The 15,031-nt window shown below is 31.9% G+C and overlaps 1 protein-coding gene across 3 annotated transcripts in view; it reads left to right on the top strand.

The window, feature by feature from the left end:
- Window positions 1-15,031, top strand: part of PHIP (pleckstrin homology domain interacting protein) — a 120,648-nt gene that overhangs the window by 45,626 nt on the left and 59,991 nt on the right. For all 3 annotated transcript variants that reach the window (XM_061131782.1, XM_061131783.1, XM_061131781.1), the window contains exons 8-15: window positions 1,711-1,932; window positions 2,207-2,307; window positions 4,342-4,412; window positions 5,777-5,877; window positions 5,975-6,015; window positions 6,762-6,860; window positions 7,645-7,798; window positions 8,200-8,334. In XM_061131782.1, the coding sequence (XP_060987765.1) occupies window positions 1,711-1,932; window positions 2,207-2,307; window positions 4,342-4,412; window positions 5,777-5,877; window positions 5,975-6,015; window positions 6,762-6,860; window positions 7,645-7,798; window positions 8,200-8,334 (924 nt within the window). The remainder of the gene's footprint in view (window positions 1-1,710; window positions 1,933-2,206; window positions 2,308-4,341; window positions 4,413-5,776; window positions 5,878-5,974; window positions 6,016-6,761; window positions 6,861-7,644; window positions 7,799-8,199; window positions 8,335-15,031) is intronic.

The following is a 15,031-nucleotide window of genomic DNA, read 5'->3' as shown; positions in this document are numbered from 1 at the left end:
CATTTTAAAAGAACTTAGTTGAATTTGTCAGATCATATTTAGTTTCACATTCACATCAGAATAGATGATCACAAGTAAAGATTCATGAGATAGAAATTGCCTGAGGATGCTTTAGGATTTTGTTTGAAATTCTGCCAGGAGTTCTGGGGATCGGGGGTGAGGGTTGGGGACAGTGTACTACTTTATATCATAGAAGAGGACAGTGAAGAGAGATTTCCCTGAAAGTAAGATGGAAACTTTCTCTCCTGTAATTTAATGGAAGAAAAGAAAGGTTAATTGGGATAATACACACTAAAGCAAATTGTGTACAGTATTTTTTGGGGGGGTAGGTGGTATTGTGGGGAACTTTTTTTTTGTACGTGTCAATATAAAGCAGAATTATAAGGTTAGTGAACTTAATACATTCATAATATAGTGGGACTTTCTATTCAATATTATATGATGAAAAGTCACTGGAAGCTGACTTTTAGATAACAGGTTGCCCCCTGTCCTTTTCATAAAAGCTGGCATTTTGATAAAAAAGATGTGTGTGTTTTTTTGTTTTCTGTTTGTTAACATGTAAGATAATCTGAAAAAACCTTCTGTAGAATATAAAGCAGACTTATTCAGATACATAAGAAATAATAAGATGACAGGATTTTATTCTTCGTGTATATTCTACCTGTGTTGGCATACTTAAAATTTTATTTTTGTTGTGAATGTAGGTCAGAGCCAAATAGTGCCTTAGTTTTTAGAAGCAGATACTTCTCTGTGTCCTTGCTGTTGCAGATCCTCTAAGTACTTTCTAATGTCAGATAAAATTGGGTGCGTGTGTATTTTTCAACAAAGTAGATTGGAATATTTATAAAGAGTTGTAACTTACAACCTTTGAAATGTTCTAATAAATTTCAAATCTGGGGAATGGATATATGAGGTTAATGGTAATATATTATACTCTTTGTATATTTAAAACTTTTTAATAGTAAAAAGTAGGGAGGAAGTAGGGAGAGGTTGGTAAAAGAGTAAACTTTGAACTATAAGGTGAATAAGAAAAATTAGAGAAGGAAAAGTCTAGAAGTTCTTACTGCTGCTTTGGCTAAGTGAGAGTGAAATGTTTATTTGTAAATACAGATATTCATAGAAAACTATTCTTTAAATTTCTCCCTGAGCTTATGCTCCTGCAAAGGGTAAACAGGTAGTATATATATTTTTAATGACTTCATGAAGCTAAAATTAACTTTTTTCTTATAACTGATGGGTGACTTTGCATGTGATGTATTTAGCTGAAGATCAATGGTGGGAAACTCACGTGTTACAGATTTGGCTTTGTAGGAGGAAAAAGCATCAATATGCTTCCTTTCATTTTTATATTAATGTAGATAGGATTAGTCACTATTGCATGTTACATTTGTTTTGCAGTTATAGTTTTGTTATTTTAGAAGTTCAGATTCTTTGAAAAGATTCCATATAGAGACTACCTTGGGTAATGGGTAGGGGCCATAGGTAATTGTTAGTTATTGCTAACATCCTCCTTTTCCTGTTAGATGGGGCACATACAAGTATTCTTTATAAGTGAATAATTTATAAAATACAGCACCTTGTGTAGAGGAAAGTTTCTAACACAAGTATTTAATACTTTTTGGATATAACAGATAGGATTTTTAAAATACCTGTTAAGTATTTGAACTAAAATTTATAGTTAATTCAATAAATATCTATTTTTATTTTAAGGGTTCTGATGACTGTCTTGTGAAAATCTGGGCAACAGATGATGGGAGATTATTAGCTACTTTGAGAGGGCATGCTGCTGAAATATCAGACATGGCTGTCAACTACGAGAATACCATGATAGCAGCTGGGAGCTGTGACAAAATGATCCGAGTCTGGTGTCTTCGGACGTGCGCACCTTTGGCTGTTCTTCAGGGCCACAGTGCATCTATAACGTCACTACAGGTAATCATTCTAATCCCTGAAAAATCCTCTGTGGTTACAATCTAAAGTACATTTTAAGAAGTCACCTTTATGATCCATTGTGTAAAGCCAACTAAAATAAAGGAATATTTCTCTTTTCTCTATGAATACATGGACTTTAAATATGAAGGTAACCATGACGTTTGTCAAATTGGAGTGTTTAACCATTATTGTTATTTGCTATTTGTATGATGAAAATAGGTTTATTGTTTGGACTGTGTTGCTCTTATAAAATTGTTTCTTCTTTCTTTTTCAGTTCTCACCATTGTGCAGTGGCTCAAAGAGATATCTGTCTTCTACTGGGGCAGATGGCACGATTTGTTTTTGGCTCTGGGATGCTGGAACCCTTAAAATAAAGTCAGTTGCTCTTTTATTTCTTAAAATAAATATGTTTAACTTAATGGTTGAAATTACAAAAGTATAAAGTAATCAACAATAGGAATAATTTTATTTTTCTCCTTGAGTAACATTAGTTTTGGCTCTTCACTGACCTCTCATTCTTATGCTTTCCTTTTTGTTTTCATGCTTTAAAGAAACTTACATGTTAACATGTTTATTTCTTTTTTCTCTTATCTTTTTTCCTAGCCCCCACTTTTTCAGAATATGCCTGTTTTATTACTACTACTTTTTGTATGCTGCAGTAACTCCTTTTGGTACTTAGAACATAATCTTCAGAGTTCCTAGTTCTTTAGAAGAATTGTAGTTATTTCTGTTATCGTTTCTGTTATCGTATCTATAGAATAGATTTTATTGTGGATCTAGGGAAATTTAGGAAAATGGAATCATTAAATTTTCACTAAACTACATCAAGGTAGATAGATGCACCCTTCCCTCTGCCCCATAATAGCATTTTGCATTTATGCTTGTACCTATGATGATATTTTGGTTTATCAAAATACGTTGTCTGGACAATACTCTGTTTGGGTTCCGGACACTGAGGCAAAGAAAGGTTGAATGACTTTCCTACAGTTAAAACAGTATTTAAAAATGGTAAGGCCAGGACTGTAACATTTCTTTGCCTCTCTGGTTTTGTGCTATTTCATGCTGCCTCTCAAGAGGATCTAGTGGGATAAGTGCTATATTTACCCCATGGACAAATCTGTGAATGGAGAGGTGATGTTCACCTCCATTTTACAGATGAGGAGACTCAGGTACAGAAATGTTAACTTGCCTAAGGTCACACTGATAAGTCGCAGAACTGGGAGCTGAACTCAGAGGGTCTGAATCCTAGGCCTTATCTTAAAATATTTCCTCAAATGTATGTTTAAAAATAAATTATGTGTACCTGCTTATCTGTTTTTTCCCTTTAAAAATACTAGCATTTGTTTAAAATGACAGTCTGTATAATTGCTTACATATTCTGATTATGGGTTCTAACTGCTTGTTTGGCATGTGCCAAAAATTAATAAAAATGTACCATAGTCTATAAGATAGTAATGAAAGCAGTTCTTTTTATTGCCTATATGATTTCAGATAAATTTACTTAGGGTTAAATTTTTTCTCTAAGTAAATGTGTAGGTTTCAAGAACATTTTAGTAACTTTCTCTAAACTGTATCAGTTATGCTTAGCTATTATCAGAGCTAATGAATATTAATAAAACTTGTTAAAATGTCGGTTAACAAAATATTCGGTACATTTTTCCCTTAAATGATCAGAAGACTGAAACCATTCTGTGTTCAATAGCTGTGGATAGTGAGAGTTATGCAGTGAAGCCTCTAATAATTTTTTATAATTTTCTTTCCTAATATTCTGAGAAAAACTAGTTAGAAATATATATTAAGGGCTTTAAATGTAATCACTGTATTGAAATTTTTTTTTGTATTGTAATATTACATATATATTGTATATGTATTGAAACTGGTGTGGGTAAAATCCATAGTTTAATTTTTCTTCAGTCTGGTTGATTTTAACAGTGTGTAATGTCAGTACTATTAATATAAACATATAATCTGTAATATAATTTTGTAATCAATGTAAACACAGTTAAGTGTGACCTGTTTTCTGTAGATCACTATTCTAAATGAGCAGTATAGTTGCGTATATATTTGTGACTTTTATCTCCCTGTGTATTTGTGCATTGCTGTGCTGCTCTATGAAACTGAGAACCTGTAAATCCGATTAGAAGTGAGCAAGACAGCTGTTAGGTGGGGCAGCGACTTTCTTTCACGTATAGATTGTTATATAATCAGAAACGCCTATAAAAATCTGTATGTAAAGTTTCCACATGATCCTGCTGATCATGACACACAATGATTTCGAACTTGTTTTTAGAAAGGGCGCCATCTGTTGCTTCTTATTTTGTCCTTCTGTAATTATGTTTTGAGACAGCTGAGTTGTGGTGGTGTTGATCTCTTTGGTATATTTTTAATTAGTTATTTTTTGTATTACAGTCCAAGACCTGCAAAATTTACAGAGCGCCCTCGACCTGGAGTTCAAATGATCTGTTCATCTTTTAGTGCTGGTAAGATTTTTTTTTCTTCCTGACTCTCCACTTAAAAGTTGTATATTTGAAGGCTTCTAGCAGAACACATAAAATTTTGGAATATACCTACTGTTGTAATAGAAATCACATTCTCTTGCATGTACCAGGGGGTGGTCATAAATTAGTTTATAAATATTTGAACTTTATTTGAGTTTAGCTTACATACTCATTTGGTTGAGTGTTTTACTGATTGAGTGTTTCTTTAAGAAGACAATAATTCTTTGGTAGGAGGAAATAGTTTCAAATTTTACCGTTGAAGAATAAGTCTTCGAATAATTATCTCATTGAAAGAAAAGTATTTTAAATCTTTTATATTTTTAATGATTTTGTAGGTACTTATGGCTGAGTAAAATAGATTGATAGACATTTGTACATCTTTATTACTTATTTTGCTCCAGATTGTTCTTATTTGCTCTTAAAAAAACAGCTGTATAGCAGTGATGAAATTCCAGTTACATTTTGAGTTTATGTAGCAGCATTTTGAGTGGATATTAGAATCTTGATAAACAAATTGTGATCTGGAGATTTTAAGTGAATTGATGAGAAAAGGAAACATGAATTAATGTTCCTAATACTAGTTCTTTGCACAGTTTGCCTTTTCTTTTCCTTTCATAATTGTGGTTAGCAGTAGTACCAGAGACACGTGATTGCAAACTGATGACATGAGTCTTATTTTTGCTGTAATAATATCTAAACATCTTTAATTTCTAGTTTCTCGATTTCCACTGCTACTGCCATGCAGACGGTTTTACTTCTAGTATTAATACGAATATAGGCTCTGCATATACTTCAGAGTACTCAAGATGCAATTTTATATAGCATTGTTTTCAACACTGTGGGAGAGTATTGATTCTGAGAGAGAGTAAAACTGCATGTACAAATAGCTGTAATGTTGAATAGAATGTATGCGCCCCATGACAAAGTTGTAATCAGAGTTCGGAAGAGAGGAGGCTTATTGGATTGCAAGCCTGGAAGGCCTGTAGTGAAGGAGTTGGGCCTTGAATACTTGATAGGATTTTAGCAGATGGGAAATGGGGCAGGAGAGGGATTTTACCAGAATTAAGACATGTTTTCTGATAATATTAACATGGTTATGTAATTATTAGTGAAATCATTTGTAGAAGAAAGCTTCTATAAATACTGAAAAATTCCAATCGAAGCTTATGTTAACAGACTGTTAATTTCAGGTTAGATGTATTATGTTCATTAGGATAAATGTGAATAGTTGTAGAATGAAATATTAGTCATAAAGTATATATTATAATGTTGCTTGCATTTCTTATTTAATTTTCAGAGATTTTGAACTTGTGTTTTATTCATAAATGTTTGCTGTTATTCTTCAGGTGGAATGTTTCTGGCCACAGGAAGCACAGATCACATTATTAGGGTTTATTTTTTTGGATCAGGTCAGCCAGAGAAAATATCAGAATTGGAGTTTCATACTGTAAGTATTGTTGAAAAGACTTATATGAGTATGATGTAAATGAGTCTTAACAGTTTATATTCAGGATCCTCTTTTCTGTTCCTCTGTTTGTATATAGGACAAAGTTGACAGTATCCAGTTTTCCAACACTAGTAACAGGTAAAATAATTATTTTTGTTTGTCAAATTGAATTCTAGTTTTCAAATACGAAATAAAGACAGTTCCTATCATCAGGTTTTAAATAGTTTTGTATATTAATTAGCCACCTAGAATAAAGATCTTGACCAGTTATGATGAAAAGTCAATTTTCATCACATTCCTGTTAATGTGTGTTTATGTTTTATCTGTAATAACGATAACTTATTTGGCCTTTTTTTTTTTTTTTAATAATAGGGACTTTCATCCACCCTACATATTTTTCTATACATATCAAGGTGTAAGGAAACTTTTAGTAAAGATTGGAAATACATTATAATGTAATATATGAAGCAGCAGTGTTTATTGATAATAAACTTAGATGATATTGTGTAAGTTTTCTCATATTCTTGCATTAAATTTAAAAATGATATTTACATCTTGAGTAAAATGTGAGGAAAATCAGTGTTTTTCTCTTGGAAAGTATCAATTCTCTTTCTAAGGTAGTAAATAGTGGCCTTGAATCACTTTTGAATGTTATGAGACCTAGCCACATACATTAGAATGTGTGCATGTATATAACATTTTAAAAGGGTCTGACATTTCAGAAATTCTTAGATTTGCAAAAAATGTCAGGTAGAATAATCTATTATATTAGAAGGCTGTGTAAGGAAAAATGAAAGGTGTTTTTAAAAATATAACTCTTGGAAAGTGCATTTTGGTAAAGCACACGTGATTTTTTTTCCTTCGGGGGGTGGGCTCTTTTGCAGGTTTGTAAGTGGCAGTCGGGATGGGACAGCACGTATTTGGCAATTTAAACGAAGAGAATGGAAGAGTATTTTGCTGGATATGGCTACTCGGCCAGCAGGGTAAGAGATCACATTTGAAATATTACATAGATATATATAGATCATTTAAAGTTGTAAAGATGTTTTACATGTTAGTGTGAGACTCACCCTGTAAATATGTATCATAATCCCATGTTAAACTGATTACTTTTCTGTGATAATTGAAGGCACTTTTGGAGATGAAAATGTTGATTTTTATAAAATGAGTTTTTGCCCTGTACACAAATTAATGATATTCTGCAGTTCAGTTTTGTTGACAGTATGATAGTACTATAAGAATAGCTTATACTACTTTTTAAAGAAAACTAGAACATACAATGTTCCATCTGACACAGGGGTGATGTGGTATATCCACTGGTTATCTCTAAAGAGAAATTATACTACATGTTGAAACTATCATTTTTGTTTTAATATTTTAACCTTTTTTTTCTATTTATATTTATGCATAGTAGTCTTGGATGGGGAGCAAAGTGTCAGGGCATGGTGGCAACAGTCAAAGATGGAGAGTGAGCAGCATGGCACAGCGGTCTTAGGCCCAGAAAGATAGTACAGTCAGTCACATGTACTCAGGCTCATCTGTTACTCAGTGTCTTAGCAGCACTGGAGTCCTGATTTTGCTGACTCCATGCAGTGATTTTTGCCATTGTTTTTTGTTGGTTCAAATTATTCTTAAATACTGTGTTAAGCAATAGTTAGTTATCCATGTTAATGAATGTAAACTAAGAAAATACATTTAGGTTTTTGTCATGCTGATATTTTAATAAATAATATCATTGTAAGCAAATACTGCCTCCGTCACTTTCAGCCAAAACCTTCAAGGGATAGAAGATAAAATCACAAAAATGAAAGTAACTATGGTAGCATGGGATCGACATGACAATACAGTTATAACTGCAGTTAATAACATGACTTTGAAAGTTTGGAATTCTTACACCGGTCAACTAATTCATGTCCTGATGGTGAGAAAAAAGACTAATTTTTATTTGGTATAAACTGAAGCTGGTTGTAAAATAGAATGCTTTTGTTAAGAAATAAAGTCTTTTATCTGAAATCTCTTGCTGGCTAACAGGTCTTTCTGGGAGAATGGAAATAATTTTAAAATGCAGTTAAACACGTTTGGCTTAGAAATGTGGATCTAGCTATTTTTTTTTAATATTCAGGGCTGGATCAGCAAATAGTATTCTCAGGTTTCACTAGATGATAGCAAATCCCTGGAGAGTGATATTAGCCCAGCTTTTTTATTATACATTTGATAAATTTGAAGATTTTTACCACTTATAGAAATGTTGTCATACTGATGTTTGTTTGAATTTTTTTATTTTTTAATATTTATAATTCTTTGACACTTAAAATATTTCAGGGTCATGAAGATGAGGTATTTGTTCTTGAGCCACACCCATTTGATCCAAGAGTTCTCTTTTCTGCTGGTCATGATGGAAATGTGATAGTGTGGGATCTGGCAAGAGGAGTCAAAATTCGATCTTATTTTAATATGGTAATTATCAGTCTCTTCATTTGATAGCTGTTAAAGATTTGGGGAGTTGTTGATACAGGTCCCCTGCATATCACAAAGGAAATCCATTTAAGAATTGGTTTAGACATTTTCACCTTAAGTTTCAAAAAAGTTATTTATTCCATACTTTTATTAAATGCTAAATTTAAAAGAAAATTGATTGCATATATTACAATACCTGTTTATTGTGATATAACTAGTTTAGTTTTTGAAATAGTTTTAATAGTGAAAGTTTGAAAAACTAACAAGTATGAAATGACAATATAGTTAAGAAAAATGTTTCAAAAACCATGTGAAGAAATTATAAATAAATACTGTGTCATTGTATTTTATCAGCAGTCCTCCAGTACAACAGAATTTGATTCAGATATATCAATTTTAAATTAAACTCAAAGAAACAGATATTCTTGCCTTTGATCATTATGGTATGTTAGATATTTCTTTGGGTTATGCCCTTTTTCCCTCCACATTTTGTTTCTTAAATAGATATTTTACGTCTTCTGCTGAGTATTTAAGTTGCAGTGGTTTAATATCATATAAAACGTAATGTGCAGTGTTTCACTCCTCTTACTACTCTATAAAGGCAGAAGTGCCCCTCAGATGCTGACTTTGTGTACCTGGACATTTTTTTTCGTCCCTTACCATATATTAGGGATGCCTTTCAGCAAAGCAAACAAAAAGGCAGGCATGTGCCTACTATTTTAATATGGTTAAATTTTTAAAAATCAATTATAAAAGCCTCTAGTAATAAATCATAAAGCAATATCATTAATATGTGTATGGCCAGAATTATTTTGCAAAAAAACTATTTGACAAAAACCAGTCATTTATAAAATATAATGGCTTGTGAAATTTTTCATAAAAGTGACACTCTACTTGATTGATAATCATAGTAAAGTTATTTCTGTGTAATAAGAAGAATATGAAAGAAATTTTTATCAGTGAAGAAATTAATTTTAGTTGTTTTCAATATGCCTTAGTCTTCATAAGGTAAGATATAAGATTGGTCAGATTCTTTTCTAAAAAGACAGTGTTATTTGGAGTACAAATGTTAGTGATAGATGGATTTCCTTTGTGATTATGTATATAGAGCAGAATTTTTAAAAAAGTAAATCCTTAACTATGCGCGTGAAGAATTTTTTCTTCTCTCCTTCTCTGTCCTCCTGTTTCTGATTTGCTCCTTTTTGGAACATCTCTGTCGAATAAGGAAGTCCTGTCTCAGTTTGCCTTTATACAAAAGAACACAAATTGTGGGCTACACATGTTAGTTTCATGTTTTCAAAGATCTCTGATGTATTAGTAGAGTGTTTGGAGAGAAAGTTTTCTCTCATACTTGAATATTACTCTCACCTTTCAGTTATGAAGGTGAATTTTTCCTCATCAGGTAAGTTGATCACAATAATACTCCACCTTTTCTGTAGATAGAAGAACTACAGCTTCTTGAGGTTGAAGTAACTTGCTCTTAGACCTTTAAAAGCTAGTGATGTAACCAGGAGTAGAAGTCAGCCATATTATACCATATGAGGCAAGGGGTTAGTTACATTACTGCCTTAAAAAGTATTATTTGTTTAATAAGAGTTTTAGATAAAGCTATTTTCCTGTTCTTTCTATGAATAAGATAGAAAAAAGCCTATAAAGGGTGGAAGAAACAGATTTTTGTAATAGAATTGGATGCTATCTATAGAATCTTCAAACTATGAGAAAAAACATAGGCTAAAAAGGGTTAAAATATCTTGCATTTAAAAAACTGGAACTTTGGTTACTCTTCATCTTGTTAAAATATAGATACTCCTTTTAACTTTTTTGCGTGATATTTACAGCTTCTAAAGTACTTCTTCCAAAATGCATAATACCTCATTTGGGTCTCATGAAACCTTGCAGTATAATTGGGGTAGGTTTTATTGTTACTGGTTTTATGAATGGAGAAACTGTACAGAGATGAAGTGATTTGCCCACCTTTATCCAGATCACTAAGCTATCATATGGGCACTTGGAGTTTAAACTCATGTTTTTTGTCCCCTGCTAATGTGTTCTTAATGCTATGCTGTCTCTAGTTATGGTTGGTTGTTTACATATAGCTAACTTCCAGCTTTGTCCTGTTAGTAATATTTCCAGAGGGAAAATATTTTCATAATGGTAGCTTTGAGGTAGATCTTTTGAGATCTTATTATTTAGCTTGATGGTTTGTTCCTGTCTCTTAATTTATAAGTTATCTAAGTGCCCTACTTTTTGCTCTTCACTCCTTTGTTTATTTCATTTTTTTTTTTAAATCTATAGGCAGATAGAAGATAAAGCATCCAGCATTGCTATTAAGAAAATAAAAACCATTTGAGGGAGAAGTAGAAGCTTGTGTTCACTATCTGCTATCATGAATGTTGAGTTATTGGCTATAGTTATAACTCTTTGGCTGTGTGTAGCTAATCAGTAAGTTTTTGAGTTACTAAAATAACATAAAAGTTGACAAGTACAAATTCAATCCATGGTATTAAATTGTACGTATTTAATTGTATTAGATCATAAGTTCAACTTACTAAACACTTTTTGAACACCATGTAGAGGGACTCATTATAGTGCTTTGGACGATTTAAAGGATGAATAATTCTAGTGGAATATACCCCATTTTTAGACTAGAAATGGTAAAAGTTTAACACAAAGTGTTGAGATTAAGTACTATTTCATGTGAGTTTCAAAATTGAAGCTTACAATTTGCCATCAAGCCAGAAAATAAGGGATATAAATTGTACCTTTAAAAGAACAAAATTCTGTATACAAATTCTTAAAAATAACAAGTATATCTTGAGACGACTGCTTTGAATTTTGTACTTGAAATTTATACCTTTACAAAATGTAATGAAATCATGTGACAAATAATTATTTTGTATTAATCAGCATTTTACTGCACTTTTCTTGCCTGTTACAGAAATATAAAAACAATTTTTAAAGTAAAACATCTTATATCTTCAAAGTATCTTTAAAAATCGATGTTTCACATATAGTAATTACAATTTAACAAATTTATTAATAGAGGTAATAGATTTTAAAACAGGAAACATTTTAGTATGGCACATGATATCTTTCAGATAAATATTCTAATTCCTTTTTTTTTTCTGTATCAAGCACATTTTTAAAACCTTTTTAAGACCATTTAAATCTGTAAACACATTAAAAGATTTAAGATTGAGAATTGAGATAAAAATGTTTTAATTCCTTGTCTGCTTACATAATTCCCTAACTTACTTCAGAATCTTATAAATAGATTCTCAACTTGCTGGTGGTATTGTCTAGAAAAACTGATGGGGTTATTTTCCTTAACTTTTATTGCTAGCTTTCCTCTTAATAGAGGATCTGCATGATAAAAGCACTTGAGGGGGTGTGTGTTGGGTTTGTTTTTGTTACTTCTAAGAAGTATATAATGAGTGAGATGGTTTAACTCAGGACATAAAATGGGATAGACAGTACCTGCTCCTTGCTGTCTCCTGCCCCTCTGTTTCATCTTTTAACTAAAAATAAAATAACCTTAACATAAACTTTTAAAAGTATTTGTTGAAAAAGCATACTATGTAAGGCGGAAAGTTTGAGCCCTTTTCTTTTTTTAATGAACCAGAGAAAGAAGCTAAAGAGAAGATTAACATGAGATAATTTTATTCTTCAAAGAATAACAACAACAAAATGCTAATTCTAGGCCTTAAGCTTTACTTATTTATGTTCATCTAAAAGCTTAGTCAGTTATTCATATTTCAGCTGAACAGATCCTATGTAACTTAAGTATTCTGGGCAAAGATTGAGTATTTTGGGATATTTTATTAAAGGTTGATAGTGTATAGTAAGACTATTTCAAACTAATTGCACAGAGTTGAGCAAGCCCACATTCTGTCTTTGGCAGTGGCAGGAGATAAACTTTATCTTGTTTTGATAAGGGTTGTTCTGAATTCTAGTTAAGAGGCTCTAAAGTCCTATTAAATGTGAAGAGGCAGATAAATTAATCCTCCAAATAACTTGAAAATGTGTACAAACTCTCTTAACTAAAGTTGAGGGCTTTTGTATTATTCCCCATTCTCTGAAAGAGATAGGCAAGTTTAGAAGTTTGAATATGACCATAAATGTTCCTAAAAACAGAGTTGTTTTTATACCCCTTTTTCCCTGTAAGTTTATTACAGTATAGCTAAATTTTAACTACAACTTAAACTAAGTGAATATTAAGTTGATTTGAAAATATATGAAAGGGGACTTTGAAATTTCTTAGTACTAGGCCACTTGGAATTTGTAGATCCCATTTTAGTAGCTTTTGTTGTATGTCTGGCACTTTTGCTGTATCTTTTCTGCTCTCTTCTCTCTATTTCTGTTGTTCTAGCTATGTCTGTCTTTCTTTTCATATCTTTCTATTTCTATAATGTTTTTCAAAGCTCTAGTTTTTGCCTTTTGTCTGGTTTTGATATTGAAGAGTACAATGTCTCTGGCTAGAAAGCAGTTTTACTGAATTTGAGTTTTGCTTTGCTTTTGTTGTTTCCTGGGTAAATTCCAAATAATAATTTTCATTTATGTAATCAAATTTTCCTTATTTTTATAATTGTTAACCTTTCTTTTACTTAAGAGATTTTAAAAAAAATGTTCCAGTGTCCACTAATCCAGAACAATATATTTCTCCTTGCAACGTTCCAAATAAGCAGAGGCTGCCAATCCACCACTCAGAATTTTTGCACATGCATACTTCTGACATTAACATGTTCTCAGTGTGACTTCTGTTTTAGTTTTGGATAATTGTAGCTACATGTATCTAGGAAAGGGAGAAATAAACTCGAAATAGGTGTATCTCGTATTGTGTTTTCTTGTGAATTAAGATTTCAAGACCTTGCTCTTCCTCTCTCTTCCTTCATCTTTTTCCTTTTTTCCTCCTTCCTTTCCTCTTATCTAACCTATCATCATCTAGCAAGATATCATATACTTACACTCTGTTTGTTAAAAAACTTTTTATGCTTCCAGTCTTTGTTTCAGCCTCTCTGCATAAGAAATTACCTTCAGTCTTCTGATTTTAAACTTTAGTTATTGTCATTTTCTTACAGATTTCTGGGATTCTTTTGATTCTGTCTGTCTCTTTCTCATCTATATCTTGGTATGAAAAACATCTTAAAATTTGTTGCCATGAATGTGAACTTGTCTCTTGCTTGTCATACTGTATTTGGTGAATTACTTCTACATAGTGATTTATTGATGTGTTCCATGATTTGCTATCACAGGGATATTTGAGATTTGATAGTTTATAAGGGAAAGTATATAAAATTGTAGAATATAAATATGCAGGCATAAACATTTTGATTAGCAGATATTTGAGTGCTTATTTTGTACATAAGCACAAAATGTAGACGTTGTCCTTTTTTTGTCTTTTTACTCCACCTTGCTGTAGTTTTTGGGGAGATAAAATATACCTGAAAAGGTAAATGTGGCTTAATAGTTAGAAATGATAGATAGTTTATGAGGAAAGATAATTGGTACATCTAAAGATGTGAGGATCACTTTGGGGTGAATGGTCAGAGGAGGAAGAAGTAAGAGAAATACATCAATAACCAAATAAAAAATGTTAAGACATGTTCATAGAGTAATTTAGAAAGTTTTTCTGGAATAGATTTTGAAAAATGGGTAATAAAATGAAAAACACAAAGTGAAGTGGCTTGTTGGTACCCTCATATTACTAGTAAAGAATATTTAACTTAGTGGGAGTTAATTGGCAAATTAATTTGTAAATTACTTTATATTCCAAAACCTAAGAGAAAAATAGGTTGGTTGCCAGTGGTAGTATTTCAGGTATGAAATTGGATTAGGTGGAAATCTGCTTTCATCAGTGAAATCATAATGAAATACTGTAGGAATGGGTAGTAAATTTGTGAAAGAAAATTATATAATAGTGTTTTGTGATGACAAAAAGATTAGAACTAGAGAGTAACAAAATTTAATGTATGGAGAGTGTTGAGCTTATGTAATCTTGACAACAATAATACTATCAATGGAAACATTAAAGATGTGAAAGAAAACTGATATTTTCATATGTTGTGATACAGTGTTGGGCTATCTTTGTGTTAATGGACAGCCAGCACTTGGAGATAGACTACTTAGAAAAGCTGCTTGTAGAGAGAAAGAACTATGCTCTTCCATGTAGAACACTGTCTAACTCATAGAGACAGGACAGTGTAGCAGGTTTAAACGTTTAGAAGTACAGTTGACCCTTGAACAACATTGGCTTGAGCTGTGCAGGTCCACTTATGTGCAAATTTTTTGTCATAAATACTACAGTGTACTACCCTAGAATCTATGGTTAGTTGAATCCATACAATGCAGACTGTTGGAATAGAGAAACTGCATACATGCAGGGCTGCTATGTTATATGTGGATTTTTTGTGCAGAGGGTTGGCAGACCTAATCTCCTTCATTGTTTTAAGGGTCAACCCTTGAACAAATTTAGCAGAATGGAGAAGAGATTACAGTCTCTAGAAAGTGTGTTGGAAAGACAGTATGCTATTACTGTGTCATAGAGTCCAGAGGAAGAGAATAAATTTCAAGGAGGACCTGATTAACAGTTTTATTTCCTCAGATAAATCAGAATATGGGTAAACAAAATAGTGTTAAATTTGAAAATGAGTTATTTATTTCGGTAATATATTTTTCTTTTGGTGAATGTTAGAATTCC

Source organism: Dama dama, chromosome 28 (genome assembly GCF_033118175.1).
Source record: "Dama dama isolate Ldn47 chromosome 28, ASM3311817v1, whole genome shotgun sequence".
Taxonomy (NCBI): domain Eukaryota; kingdom Metazoa; phylum Chordata; class Mammalia; order Artiodactyla; family Cervidae; genus Dama; species Dama dama.
Note: the sequence above shows the minus strand (reverse complement) of the source record. Positions and strands in the feature narration are given on the sequence as shown.